General features: G+C 37.3%; 1 protein-coding gene across 1 annotated transcript; it reads left to right on the top strand.

Moving 5' to 3' along the window:
- The first annotated feature begins 12,140 nt into the window (after nt 1-12,140).
- dlx2a (distal-less homeobox 2a) lies at nt 12,141-14,353 on the top strand. Its single transcript, XM_032568062.1, has 3 exons — nt 12,141-12,682; nt 13,007-13,191; nt 13,305-14,353. Exons 1-3 carry the CDS (start codon nt 12,361-12,363, stop codon nt 13,629-13,631), a joined length of 834 nt encoding a protein of 277 aa, XP_032423953.1. The 5' UTR covers nt 12,141-12,360; the 3' UTR covers nt 13,632-14,353.
- Nucleotides 14,354-14,630: the final 277 nt, after the last annotated feature.

Below are 14,630 nucleotides of genomic sequence, written 5' to 3'. Positions count from 1 at the left end.
TTCAATAATAAGACAACTAAACATATAAAAGTAACCTTATTCTAAAAGTTACTCAAATTAATGACAAAGTGACGTGGGCCTGTAATGAGCTAAATTATTTAATTATTATTTTACGGGCAGTACTTTAAATGTTTTGAGTGCTATTGAAAAACAGAACTGTACAATTATTTTTTAAATCTTTCAGTAAAATAAGGATCATATGCATATTTTTGGTTATTGGATTGTTAAATTCTGATCAAAAAGAAAAGAAAAGCAATAAAATTTATAAAAATAAATATTTATTCATTCATTAGTATTTAGTCATTTGTAGAAAAACATCACTATTGTTCAATTCAATCAGCTAAACTTTCTGTGCAGTGTCTGGCTCTAGAGTTGAAAACCACACCCTAAACATGACGACAACCACCAGGTAACCAATGTTAAATAAATAATCCTTTTCATACATGTAGCTCAGGAATCCAAATTCTCCATTCTGCCTAATGAGATAAAGTCATGTAGGCACTTTATCTCATCTGTGCTTTTAAAGAAATACTTTGAAGTTGTAGTCAAGAAAAAGAGGCTCATGACTTCAGCTATGACTGCATTTTCCTGAATGAGATTCAAAAAATGTGTTCATCCAGTCCCACCCAATCCTCCCTCCGTCAGCTGCTGACTCATTCTGCAAAGCAGTTCTTAAAAACAGGAGCTAAAAATACACCAAGGGATGTATAAGATGGATGTTCACTTTCCATAAACTAGGAAACAGAGTAAAAGATGCACCAGTTACCACTAAACAAGAGAAATGACTGCTTACAGTGGCTCAGTCACTTCATGGCAAACAAAATATTTTCTGACTCAAACATTAACTAATGAAGCAACTAGTTTCTCCTTCACCTCCAATACTGTTCTTATCTGGTTCTTTGATTTTTTTCTTCTTTTTTAAAAAGAGTTGCCATTAAAACTTAGTAGTTATAATAACTTCTTAAACTTCGACCATTTTGTACCCTGTGAATTAAACAATGAGCTTTGATTGATTTTTTTTAAATCGTCATTAAATGAAGCTGAAACTAAAACAATTAAATCAAAATTGATAAGAAATGAAGACCTGGTTGGGGATGCGTTGCTATTGTCATTTTTAATGATAGGAAATCTATTTCCCTCTACTTGTATTAACTCAGTTCTGTTCCTTTTAACACAATTAACCAGTAACAAGGGTAACTTTGAAACAGAACCTGCCATTATTTTTAATCTGTGCTCTGGGCAAAGATGAACCTCATGACTTGCAGCCTCTGAAGGTTTTAAAGGTCACAGCATGACTCTGTCTGCCCTGTATCTGTATCACTGTTGCTGTTTCCAATCTCAGTTCAACTTCATGTTTCAAAACCACAGCTTATGATAGTGAGGTAATTATAAGAATATATTTTAATAATACTATTATTCAATAAGCAAAAGGATATGTAAAGATATGTCCTTATATGTAAGGATAAGCAATAAGTAAGGATATATCTGAAATTATATAGACCTTTTGGGTCTGTGTGGCCCAAAACTTTACTACATGTACTAATCACAGTTCTATTTGTTCTAATTTGTTAATCAGCTGTAATTTGTTTACAAAAAATTACTCAGTTTTAATTAGATTTGATCAGTGTTACCCAACAGAGGAAACTGCACATCATAATTCTCAACACTAATTCACAATAAGAGTCATTTTAAGGACCTTAACAAGACAAACAGGTTCTGATAGGGAATTGAGGGAATTGATACTTTTTACCATTTATTTACTGATGTCCACTGTTAGAACAAAAGGTTTACTGTAAGCAGGGAGTGACAGAGCAGTGGACGATATTAAGGCAGTTTTTAATTTTACTAGTCTACCTTCAGCTTCTGGGTTCTAGGTTAACTTATCTGACATCGCCATAGGAATAGAATAGATTAGATCTTGCAGTGGTTGAGCTAGTTGTGTTTAATCTACAATCCATACAATCCATAATATTGAAGGGCTGGAAGCCCCCATTGGAGTTGGCCTGTTGGAGTTAGCTCGTCTGACGCAGCCAAGTCTGACACGCGTCTCCCCTTTTGCAAAAGACAAGTTTTTGTGTCCTTGTGACTCTTTCAGAGTTTATTTGAAGAATAAACCTAACAGATTTAATTCATGTCCAGTTTGTCAAGTCCTGTTGGGTCCAAAATCTGTTTATGTTGATCCTATTCATTCCAACACGATGTCATCATGTAGTCAGACATAGGCAATCAAACATTTTTGATAATTATAGAAGATTCCAGATAAATATATTGAGACCTTGCCTGAAAATATTTTAGTAGTTCTACAATGTTTCTGTTCTAACATCAGATAAAGATAAAAGTCAACAACAAAATTTTTCAAATTATTTTTTTTATTTCTTGAGGAAAACAAACTTTCTAAACCAACTGGTAAGAAAAAGTAACGACCCCTAAAACTAACAGCAGCACCTTGACTGCCAACTAACTGCAATCAAATGGAAATTAGCTTTTCACATCATGCTGAAAGAATCTAGGCCACTCCTCTTCATTGCAAAAATGTTCTAATTCAGCTGCAAAAAAAGCCTGTTTTAAGTCAGTATCTCAGTCAGAACTGAATCTGAACTTTGACGAGACGACTCATAAACATTTATTACGTTTCGTTGAGCCATTCAGAGGAAGACTTTCTGGCATATTTTGGATAATTCTCCTGCTGAATAACGCAAGAGCACTTCAACTTCAGGTAATAAACTGTTTGCTGGGCATTTAAATCCTTCAGGATTTTCCAGTAGGAATCAGAATCGGAGGTTCTGTTGCCGTTACAACAAATCTTCCAGGTCCTGAAGCAGTGAAGGAATCCTCTACCAATTACTTGGGAACTCTCCAATTATTGCCCAGTTGCTTTCTTAATGGTGAACCATTAACTGTCTCTACATATCGTTCAAGTGAGGTACACAGTGCTTTAAACTGGATCTTTTGTGACTTCCTGAATGGGCCCTCAATGTTCTTTTGGAATATTTTTTGAGAAGGTTCACCACCATTTTGTGTTTTTCCCATTTGTGGTTTACAGCTCTTGTTGTGATTCACTAGAGTCTCAATGCTTCAGACAGATGTCATTGCTTTTTTTCTGATCTGGTTTTGAGTGGTATTTAATAAATCAAGTAATAATTTTTTAACTATTTTTTTCTATTTACTCTGAATATCTTTGCCTGATATTGAAATTACTTTGATGATCTGAAATATTCAAGTTTGACAAAAAAGTCAAAACAGAAGGGAAAATAAATCACAGCACTATATGCTTGGTGAGGCATTATACTGTAGCCTGTGGTGGCAGCATTGAAAGAGTATTCTGCTGTTGTGAACAGTAGGTGTTTACGTCAGCTGGACAAATAAACCACCTAATTTTAGACAAACCAGGAGACGATCGGCTGCAGGGCCAGTAAATTGTTCCTCTAGCGTTTACACACTCATAGCAACAAGATTTACTGCAAATAAAACACCTGAGCTTTTAAAACAAATGCTCTTTGATCAAAGGGCATATCTATTTGTAATCTTAGGTTTATCTCAACAAGACTCTAAATCCAATATTTATGTTTCCGTTATTAAGAACACCTGCTGATGCTCGTTAATAAATAATTACTGCCTGAGAGCTTTTGGGTCTAAAGTGCCAGTCAGCTCAGAGATTCTTGGCTTCAAATAAAGGATTGGGTCTTCTTCTGAGCTTGTCACTGGATTTAAATCAAATGTTGACTTTTTTATTGTTTAGCATTTAATAATTTGGAGGTATTTTTTAAAAAAAACCTAGAGATTGAAAACCTAAATATTTAAATCATACTTTCACAAACAACCATATGCTTCCTGGTTCTTAAGAAAATTGCATTTGAGATGTTTGAAGTTTCCCCATCGCAATCTGGAGTGATACGGGACATTATGTGTCATCTTTCAAAACCTGCCAGGATTTCAAAGCTGTTCCTTCATATTTCATGCCCAGTCATCCCGGTGGTTCTGCTGGTGTTGAATGGGGGCGTGACGCCTGAACTAGAATGGGCCAAGATCACACAGCAGAACACACAATGTGGATATTGTTGAAGTTCGAAAGGCCTCTGCTTGTAGCAGTATGAGAGAGTGTGTGCTGGCAAGAGGGGGCTGGATGGGTGTATGCGTGTGTGGAGGGGTGCAGCAGGGTCTTTGTCACATTCCTAATTGCAAATAATACTAGAGTAAAATAAGTGAAAGGCATTCCTTTCACTTATTTTGTTGCTGTGTATTGAACACATCACAGGCCTTTCCATTGCACCCACTAGTTTCAGTGCAGGGTTAAGTCAACATCATCTAGTGTTAATGCGACTCTCTAACTACAAATAATTGTAGTTGGCTGCACTGTTGAGTGATAGCAAAAGGTACTGCGTTTGAATTCAGGCCAGTTAATACATGGCGCTTGCAGGTCTTCCAACATGCATGCGTGGGTTCTGTCCAAGGTCCTCCCACAGTCAAAAAACATGCATGCTGGGCTAATTATCCTCCCTAAACTACCCTTAGGAGGTTGTGTTTGTGTCCATGGTTGTTTTGCGCCACGACAGATTGGCGACCTGCCCAAGGTATATCACCCCTGAACCCATGAATGCTGGAGATAAGCACTAGCTCCCCATAGTCGGGCACAGATAAATGAATGTAAGATAGTCCCATTTTCCAGGTATGAATCAAATTAAGGTGTGTTAAAAGTAAACCTGAAAAATAAAACTGAGTAACAGCTTTCATGTATTCTCCCAAACAGAAGTATTTACGCCCTTTAACCTTTTCACATTCTGTTATATTGCAACTCTGGACCAGTTGCACATGAGGATTGGAGTTGCAAACAACAATGGTGGAGTCATGCAGGTGCTGCAGCTGCTGCAAAACCTCACTAAACCTAACACTTCTGCAACAGCTGCAAAAAGTCCTACCAAAGATTCCAGTCACGCTTCGTAGTTTTCCGCACTTATTTTTTGTTGTTGTTGTTGTTGTTGTTGTTGTTGTTGTGTTTACCACTAGCCTCATGTTTAGGCTTTATGCAAATGTGCCATACTTCATGCTTAGCTCTACTTTCAGGTCTGGGAGACTAAACATAGCCTCTGTGTTTCCATGTGGATTAAAGCATTTCTGGAACTGGTGGCGTGTGAATGCAATGTTTTTGAAAACAACAACCCATTTTAGGGCCCTTTGACCCTGTAATTTAGTTTTGATCTAAACAGCTCAGCTGTAGCTCAATCTGAATGTTAGGGTTGCTGTCCTGGGGTAAGGTGAACTTCTTTAAGGGTAAGAAGGAAAAATAAAACTTTTTTTTTCAATCAAGTACTGAGTCTGCTTCACTGTGTTTTATTAAAGTTTTATACATATAAATAAGTCCGACCATCACAAAGTCAGACTTAATCCAAACAGAGTGATGTAAATAGGTTTGTTACTTTCAGCAGGTTTAGTACCAGACTTGATGTAATTGGTGCATTCTGTTTGGCAGAGCGAAGGTGGTTTAACTGCCTTTTCTTTGAGGTTACAGTACTTCCATTATTGCCCTGAGTGGAGATGTAACAGGATCTGTGAGAGGAGGTGAAGCTGCCTGGCCTCGTATAGTCTGAGGCCAGCGGGATCAGAGAGAAACCAGAGAGCAGAAGCAAGTCCAACAGGTGAAGCCCTGCAGGTGACAGAGCCTTTCTTTCAAGATTAGTTGCGGTTTTGTACAAACAAAATGAAAACTCACATGAGGAAGGTCTGCAACCCCTCCTCACACCCCCCAAAAATGTCAAATCACAGAACTGCCTTTTAGGATTCACTGAAGACTCCTTTTTCATGCTATGAATGTTTAGATTCTTAAAGTTCAGAGAATGTTTAATGATATCCCTAATTTGAATTGAACGAAATTCACCAGTTTCATAATAAAAACACAAAAGTGCCAGAAGGGCTTTTTTTCACCACAACTTGTAACAATATTTATTTTATTAGTTTTTGTGAATAGGATTTGTTTTGATGCCTAAAGTAATATTTATATGTCAGATAATTTTCTGCTTTACTTTACTTTAAAAAAAAAAACTTGACTCAGTCTTTTTTCAAGCTTTAATGGAAAACATACTAATTTCCATTTATTTCTCCCAAATAAAATACCACACTGTTGTAATGTGGTCCCAGCAGAAAGAAAGGACAATAATCAGTTTGAAAAATAGTTCCTTTCAATACAGTTTAGCGAACAAAAACAATTATATTTCTCCATTGGATTACTCTGATTACCTTCTTTCATGTTGAACACTTTTGGTGTTCAAGGCTCTGAAATCCAAACCCTGATGGGCCAGAAGGGCATGCTGCTGAAGTTTCAATGTCCTGAGGGACAAAATATCAGAGATGGAGGAATTCAAGCCCAAAAGTTACTGAGGTGTGGGTGAGAAAGCATTTCCAAAATGACCAGCTGTTTCTAAGCAGCATGCTGTGTACCAAAACATAATACACCACTGATGACTTTAAGATCCCATGAAGCATATGATACAGCTTTAAACACAAGACTCATGTTGTATCTACATTAAGAACAAGGTTTCTTCACAGCAATCAATTAAATGTAGAAAATGTTCCACTATTTGATTAACCTATTTATTTACAAGCAGCGAATCTCAGATTTGTGTATGTACAAATATCTATTTGATTCTGTTTATATTCACTTTGCGTCTAACATGATGACATTTGTAGGTTCTTGGAGCTCAAACAGCAGCACTATTTGTGAGACAGTATGAACGGATACTTGGGTTTCAAAACTGGGTCCATGTCGCACGGGCAGACAGAAGAAACTGAAGCCATGTGTCACAGAGAGCCAAGAAAACTCCCAGTTACCAGCTGGTGATGCAAGAAGTTAAAACATGCTAAGGGCTACAGTCAAAGAGGGAAAAAGACTGTATTGTTTGACATAAGAATAACTTATCTATACTGTAACTGATACCTAATTGTGTTGAAAGCGTCAATTTATGAAGCACAAAGAAACTGGAATGTTTCAAGTTTCTTTTTTATCTTATCTGACGTTGAGCAAAAGTCTAGAATTGCAAATAGGTCAAAATAAGAGAGTACAATTTTCTGGGATTGAGTTGAGAAATCACAGTAAAGCTCAGATTTTTATATTTTGTAAGTTATGTATTTGTACGGGATGCTCCAAAGACCAGGTGATGCACAACCTGAGACACCAAGGCAAAACAGATGTGAATAAATTGATGCATTGTTAAGAAAAAACTGGAGTACGATGGGCTATCAGGTGCAAGATTAATGAAACAAACAGCCATTGCAAGTATTTGACTTTTCTTGAGTTTGTCCTTGAGATAAGAAGTGAATTCTTTGCAATTCAGCAAGCATAATGTAAACCAAAGTCAGCAGGAATTAGATCATCTTAGCTGTGATTCCCTCAACAGAAGGGTGGAATATTTACTCCCTGTTATGTGGAAGGAGATATGAAAACAAAAGTTGTGTCTGCATCAGTGGCTGTTCATTAAACACACGTTGTGTGAAAGTTGGAGCAGCTCATCCTGGTCGTGTTGTGACAGGGCGCTGATCCTTTGTGAGGAGGCCATCCGCAGTAAATCTGCCCCGCTCCACTCGCACAAAGGGTGGGGGTGGTGAGGGAGTGGGCGTGCCACAGAATCAACAAAGAGGGGAGCAGAACCTCTCAGACCTCTCATTATTCCTCCTCTGACCGGGCCCATGCAGACAACACTGGGAACTCTGGGGATTCCTTTGTCGGCCCAGCAAAAATAGGAAACCATTTTTGCTTTTGTCATGTTAGACTCTGAACATTTAATAATTATTAGGTGAGGCTTCGGTCCTCAAAGAGGAACTTACAGGTATAACAGACGAGTTTCAGTAACAGAATTTAAAGAGATTTGCAGAAGTATTGACACCCTTTAAACTTTTTAAAATTTTGTCACATTACAAAGTACAAACCGTGTTTTATTTTGTTGGGCTTTTTTTAAGAGTCCTTCACAAAGCAGCACATATCCTGAAAAATCTGAAAGGTTTGCTGCGAATAATGTATTCATCCCCATTCATTCTGATACCCCTAAAATCTAGTGCAACCAATTGCCTTAGGAAGTCACCTAATTAGTAAAATACCAAAAGGGAGTCTATATAGTCTATATACGTATAAATCAATCCTTAAAATCCAAGGAACAGCAGGAGGGTTAAATATATACATTTCACACTTAAAAGATACTTATCTGTTTAGAAACCCCCCCGAAAAAAACGTAGTATTTTCCTTTTACTTCAAAATTGTATAGTAATAAGTATATATCTTAAAATAATCAATTTGAGGTGGAAGTTAGAGGTTATTACTTGGAAAAAAAACAAAGAACACTGATGGGTATGAATACTTCTGCAAGGCTTTGCATGTAAAGTTTTAACACCTTTGATAGAATCATTCAAAACTATAAAAAGTTAAAAGTAATAGGCTTTTCTTTCAGTATTAACAGTGACTAGATCTGGTATTTTACCATTTTGTTCAGTTTGCAGAATAAGAAACACAGCAGAAACTTTTTTTATTTTAGCAAACATCTTCTATGAATGACTCATCGAACATCAACTTCTGCATCGGTTATGAGCTCAGCACTGGACACTTCCTTACCATTGTTAGCGCCGGCCTGAACTCGTCATTAACGCTTTTGTTGATAAAAATAGTTTCTCACAGGGGGGGAAAAGCCACTGTGTCTGATTGTGAGGAAACGCATGCCCAGTTAAGAACACGCCGCCAAAGACTTCCGACTTAAACTCTGCTCGTGTCCGGAGTCAAGCAAGCTCAACCTTTGAAGCAGAGAGGTCAAGAAACAGTTGGTAGATCATTTCCATGTTTGTAAGAAACACATGAGGTGAGTCCCAAAGACATTTTCCATGCTGACTCTGAATTGTTGGCTTAAAACTTGTTGGAAACAATGGAGAAGCACACCAAGCCCCTGCTGCTACCTTGGTTAGTGTATAAGCATTTTTATGCCAAGGCTGAAAAACTCCTAATAATGTGATTTGAGTTAAAGGGGGAGTTGCCAAGGTGATGAACTCAGTGCCTTGGCTAACTCAGCAGGAAATCTGGAAAAAGAACCGACAACCAAATCAATGCAGAAACAGGAATCTGCCTCCATTTAACACAAGGAAATGTAAACATGAACCTCCCACCCAAACACTGCTGCAAAAAAAACAGTCGAACAATACAATAACAGCAACAACTGAATCATTAAAAGATATAAAAGATGGATGGGTGCAAAGTCAATGTAGCTCAACTGGGGAAAGTAAATGTTGCAACTGTACACAAATCAAAATAATAATTAAAAAAATACTGGAATTACAAAGAAAGTGAAAATAATCAAATCACCCAAACAGTTCAAAAGTAGCAGGATGAGTTGAGTTGGTGTTTGAAAAATATTGTACTTAAAATATTAAGTGTGACTATGCCATATCTGACGCTTTTATAGTATTTTAATAATGAATGGTGACATAGGGGTGAGGCTTGAGGCTAAATTATTGATTGCAGGGGAAAAGTGGCTATAAATTAAATTTCTGCTTCTTTTTTAGATGTAGTGCTAAATATGCTTATAGTTTTAGTTTAAGAAAAAACTGTTTTATCTGAAAGTTCTAGAGACAATAAATACATTTCTAATAAATTATATCCTCATATGGTCACTTGCCTTCTTTTCCCTGAAGTCACTCAACCCTGGAAGGTTCATTATACCAGCTGTTCTGTGACAGAAGAGGAAAAATATAATTTAGGATCAATTTACCAGATATGGCTGACATTGCAATTAATTATTCAGCTTACCAAGCAAGGAGAGGAGTTGAAAATGTCTATATTTTTCTAAAATGGTGCCCTGTCAAAATATTTTAGAGTTTGTGTTTTTTTGTTTCAGCACCTTCTGGTGCTAATTTTAAAAGACACTCTGAAATATTGATAACTTCATAATATATCATTTTATGTAGAAGAAGATGGCTTTAAATATGTTTTCAATTGAATACAAAAAATGTAAAACATAATAGACCCTTATACCAAAAAAAAAACAATTTTTTGTCTGTCACAAGAATAGATTTCATAGTAACAATCATAGACAATCAACAACAGCAAGAGCTTAAAACTAATACAAATTTAAAATAAAATACTATTTTACTTATTTTATAGAACGTTTACAGAACACAGTAGAAAAATTATCTGTTGCAACAAATTCCTGTATTCAGCGACTGCAGACAGGTTTTAATTAGGCTAAGAAAATGAGCGCACATGATGCTGTCAGCATTTCTCAGCCTGGGGTTGGAATGAAAACATTCATAACAAGATGCAGCACAATGAATAACAAACGTCTGGAGCTGCAGAACTGCTGTGTCAGAATAACACTGAATGATGGCAGATAAAATGTTATCCCACATTTATTGAACCTTTTCATTAAGTTCAGGATATTACCATTTAAGCTGTTTTAAAAGCTGCCTTTATCCAGTGCAATAACTTCATGGAAGTAAAATATACTCAGTGGATGTCACTCTTCACTGGGATCTGATAAATTCATGTTGACGTGCCTTTATAATTTCAAAACTCGGAAATTATACAGATTTTGAGGGATGTTCTGAATAATCTCAGAGACCATGATTACATTTGGAGACAAGAAGAGAAAAAAAACTTTTCAAGCCTGAAAACACCATCCCACCTGTGAAGCATGGAGGTGGAGCATCGTGTTGTAGCTGTGTTTGTGAGGAGGAAGTGGCTCACTTCATAAAATAAAAATCATTATGTGGAAATATTGAAACATCTCTACACATCAGCCAGGATGTTAAAGTGTAGGCAAAATGGGCTTAAGCATCCCTATGAATTAGCGACAATCTTTAAAAGACAACAAAGTCTGTGTTTTAGAGTAGCCATAAGAAAGTCCATAAAAATATGGTAAGAACTGAAAAGTTGTTTGAGCAAATCTGAATCAGTTACACCAGTTCTTTAAGTCATTGTGAAAAGCTTGTGAAAATACATACGTTTTAAAGGGTAAATCAACCAAATAATAATAAAATCTATATAAACTAATAAATTTTTTTAAAAGTTTTCAAAAAATTACAAATATTCAGACATGTAGGAGGCAGAAGTATTTGTTGGAATCCAAACTGAACTAAATCAGGAAATTTGTTGTGTGCTTTAATCCTGTACAGTGCGCAAAAAGCTAAACTTGTGTATCTTTTAGCTATGTATGTTTAGCTAAGTACGTCTGTCTTGTAAGTCAGAAATTTAATCAACAAAAATAAGGTATCACTATAACTCTGGCATAAACGTCCACAGAGTTGTTTAGCTCAATTAATCTTCTTACGAGCTCTAACCCTCTTTCTTGGCTTTGCTGATGGATGAATGTTAACTTTATCAACCACTGGCATTTTATAAAAAACAAAACAAACCAAAAAAAATCTTTAAGTAGACGGAACTATACTGCCATCTTATGGCAATGGACGAACGCACCTGTATAATAAATCGAATTACACACGACAATTGATTTATTTAGTCATTAATTTATTTACATTTGTCCGACAGCAAAACTAGATAGGATCTAAAGACCGGTAATATAGCAGCAAAATCAATAGAGGGTGTCTGCTGTCCACTTGCAGGAAGTGTGGAAAATGAACGAAACAAAAAGAAAGAATTTTTGCTTGTTTCGACACTTGGGTGCGCTGTAGTAACACTCTGTGGAAATCATATTATAGCATCCAGTGTGAATCTCACAGTTTAAGTTCATTCTGCATTCCGGTTGGCCATTGGCCTTTACTTCTTATATAAGGTAAGTCAGATGTTCTTTTAGACACTTACTGGCCATTCAGTAAACACACCCAGACTCCTACATAACTCACTGTAAGCACAATCTGAAGATAAAAAAATAAACTAAAAGAAAAGCCAGTAAAAACAATTTACTGCATTTGTGTGGCGATTCCTTTTGCTAATATCTATTTTCACTGCTTCTTGTTTATCTGTCGAAATGGAGAGAAGAGATAAACAATGATCCTGATATTTTGTGACTTTAGTGTTTCTTTTCTTTCTAATTCTTTATAATGCCTTCAGACAACCAGGAAACATAGACCTAAGCAAATAATAGAAACTGGCGTGGGGAGTAGTCAGCCGTGGAGCCCTATACTCATTGGTTGCCTCAGAAACAGGAGCTCTCCCTCTCACTCTCTCATAAATGCGCTCCCACCGCCAACCGTGGCAGATAATCACAGGCCACAGGGAAGAGGAGGACACACCTTCCGCTGATTTTGCCACAGTTTGCACGGGGATGCGTTTTGACTCACAAAAAGGTTCAAGATCTGACTCGTGCTTTTTGCCAAGAAATTTTGCCATTTTTTGCGCACGCATCGTCTCCGAGGCTGCGCCGTTCCCAACCCAAGATGACGGGGGTTTTTGAGAACCTGAACACAGATATGCATTCGAACCAGATTACCTCAAACAATTACCACAGCTTGCACAAATCGCAGGAGTCCCCTACTCTGCCGGTCTCCACGGCGACGGACAGCAGTTTTTACAACAACCAGCAGCCAGGGCACTGCGCCGGGTCTCCCTTTGGCCAGCTCGGCTCTTACCAGTACCATGGCAGCGCCACGGGCTCTGTGCCATATCCTAATGCAAAGTCATACGACCTGGGTTTTAATTCTTCGTATGGTGCATACGGCTCTTACGGCTCCAACTCCTCTCCTACTCCAGCCGAGACAGGTAATCTTTCTTCCTGGGAAGTGCACGCATTTTATCGACTTTTACGCATTTTGTTTGTGATGCAGAATAACGTCTGGCCATTTGCCGGGACACAAATTCCAAAAATGATTTGTGCAGTGTGATTAGAAACTATTATTCAAAACAAGTTCCTTTCTCTGTTTTTAATACATAACTTACTTGTACCCCAATTTTTAATTGGATGCATCTAAATGTAGTTGATTATTTCATGTACACAAACCGCTGCAAATGTGCAAAAAGAAAAAGTTTTGACTAAAAAGAAGTAGCTAAATTCCTAACTTAAATTGCTTTGGATTTTCCCATTAGAGAAAGAAGAAAGCGAGCCAGAAATTCGGATGGTTAATGGAAAACCAAAGAAGGTCAGGAAACCTCGAACCATTTACTCCAGCTTCCAACTGGCTGCTCTTCAGCGGAGGTTTCAAAAGACCCAGTATTTGGCTCTGCCAGAACGGGCCGAGCTGGCAGCTTCGCTGGGCCTTACGCAAACACAGGTGGGTGCATTTGAGGCAAGGCTTTGTGCTGTCACATGTCAACTTTCCTAATTAAACTGACAAATGGAGATTTAAATGTGGTTAATCGGTGTTGCTATCTGTGTCCGGCTCAGGTCAAAATCTGGTTCCAGAACCGCCGCTCCAAGTTCAAGAAGCTGTGGAAAAGTGGCGAGATCCCCCCAGAGCAACACGTTGCTTCCAGTGAATCTCCTCCGTGTACGTCTCCGTCGACTACTGCCTGGGACTTTCCACAGACTCAAAGAATGAACGGTGTCAGCTCGGTTTTACCTCAGAGCAGCGGCAGCCCTCCCAACACGACTGCGCCTTCGTCGTTTTTGGCAAACTACTCTTGGTATTCAACGAACTCTACGACGCATCTGCAGCCTCCTTTGGTCCAGCACCACCACAACTCAGCTATAAGCGCTGGGACGATATTCTGAAATAAAAATAACAACAACAACAACAACAAAAAGCATCGGTTCTAAATCAGACAATAAATAAATGCCAATACCTTGATTTCACAGACCTCGTGTGCGTCGTTACGCGCAGAAGCTAGCAGAAATTAACGCAGCAAGACAGGTTCATGGACTAAGTTTGATGCTGGTGATGTGATGGACACAGATTTCTACACTTATTTTTGTATTTATTTATTTTCTTTGTGTGAGGGATGAATGAACCACTATTACCCAAAGCATTTACAGCAAGGCTACGAGCCCACTTTTACGCGGACGTCACTTTTTTTTGACATTTTCTGGAAAAGAAACCTGAAAACTTTGACATCAGGACAACCTGGCTGTCACAGATGTAGCGAAAATTATATCCTAACTGTATTGTGCCTTTTGCAATATGACCTCAATTTGTTCTGCGGGAAAAATAGCATATTCACTCCTCAGATAGCTTAGTTGATATAAATATACAAGAATGGTAAAGGTCTTTGTAAATAGCTTATTTTATCACATCTTTTTTTTACAGTCTTTGTTGCTCTGACTCTTCTCCTTAGGATGTTGGTGCAAATTCATTAATCACCGTACAAGCTACTGATTGTTCCACCTCTGATTTACTTGTATCCCATTTTTTTATTGTGGTTTGGTCTTATTTATTTTAGCAGTGTTTCATATATGGTCAAATGTTATTTAAATAAAATGTTTCCTGTGCTCATGCATTCAGCTTTTTACTTAGCCACATGCTGTTCAGACTACTGGTTCTTTTAATAATTCATTTTTTTCAAATGTCTCTTTAAAAGAAAAAAAAGGAAAAAAAAACCTCTATTTAGTTATTTTTATTGCAAAAAAATGAGTTCAAATATCTTTTTTTTCATATGAAAATTTTGATTCTTCATTTAGTGGATTTAGTTTAATGTTCAGAAACACATAGAAAAACATTCATACTCTTTATGGAGAGATTTAGTTGGATATATCATTAAAACATACTAATAGTTT

This window comes from Xiphophorus hellerii, chromosome 7, assembly GCF_003331165.1.
Source record: "Xiphophorus hellerii strain 12219 chromosome 7, Xiphophorus_hellerii-4.1, whole genome shotgun sequence".
Classification (NCBI taxonomy): domain Eukaryota; kingdom Metazoa; phylum Chordata; class Actinopteri; order Cyprinodontiformes; family Poeciliidae; genus Xiphophorus; species Xiphophorus hellerii.
This window is presented reverse-complemented; position numbering and strand designations above follow the sequence as displayed.

Bases quoted from the DNA above. Each gene is read 5' to 3' on its own strand.
- dlx2a (XM_032568062.1), top strand. From the start codon at position 12,361: ATGACGGGGGTTTTTGAGAACCTGAACACAGATATGCATTCGAACCAG. The intron at 12,683-13,006 runs GTAATCTTTCTT...TTTTCCCATTAG, and splicing joins TCCTACTCCAGCCGAGACAG to AGAAAGAAGAAAGCGAGCCA. The intron at 13,192-13,304 runs GTGGGTGCATTT...TGTCCGGCTCAG, and splicing joins TGGGCCTTACGCAAACACAG to GTCAAAATCTGGTTCCAGAA.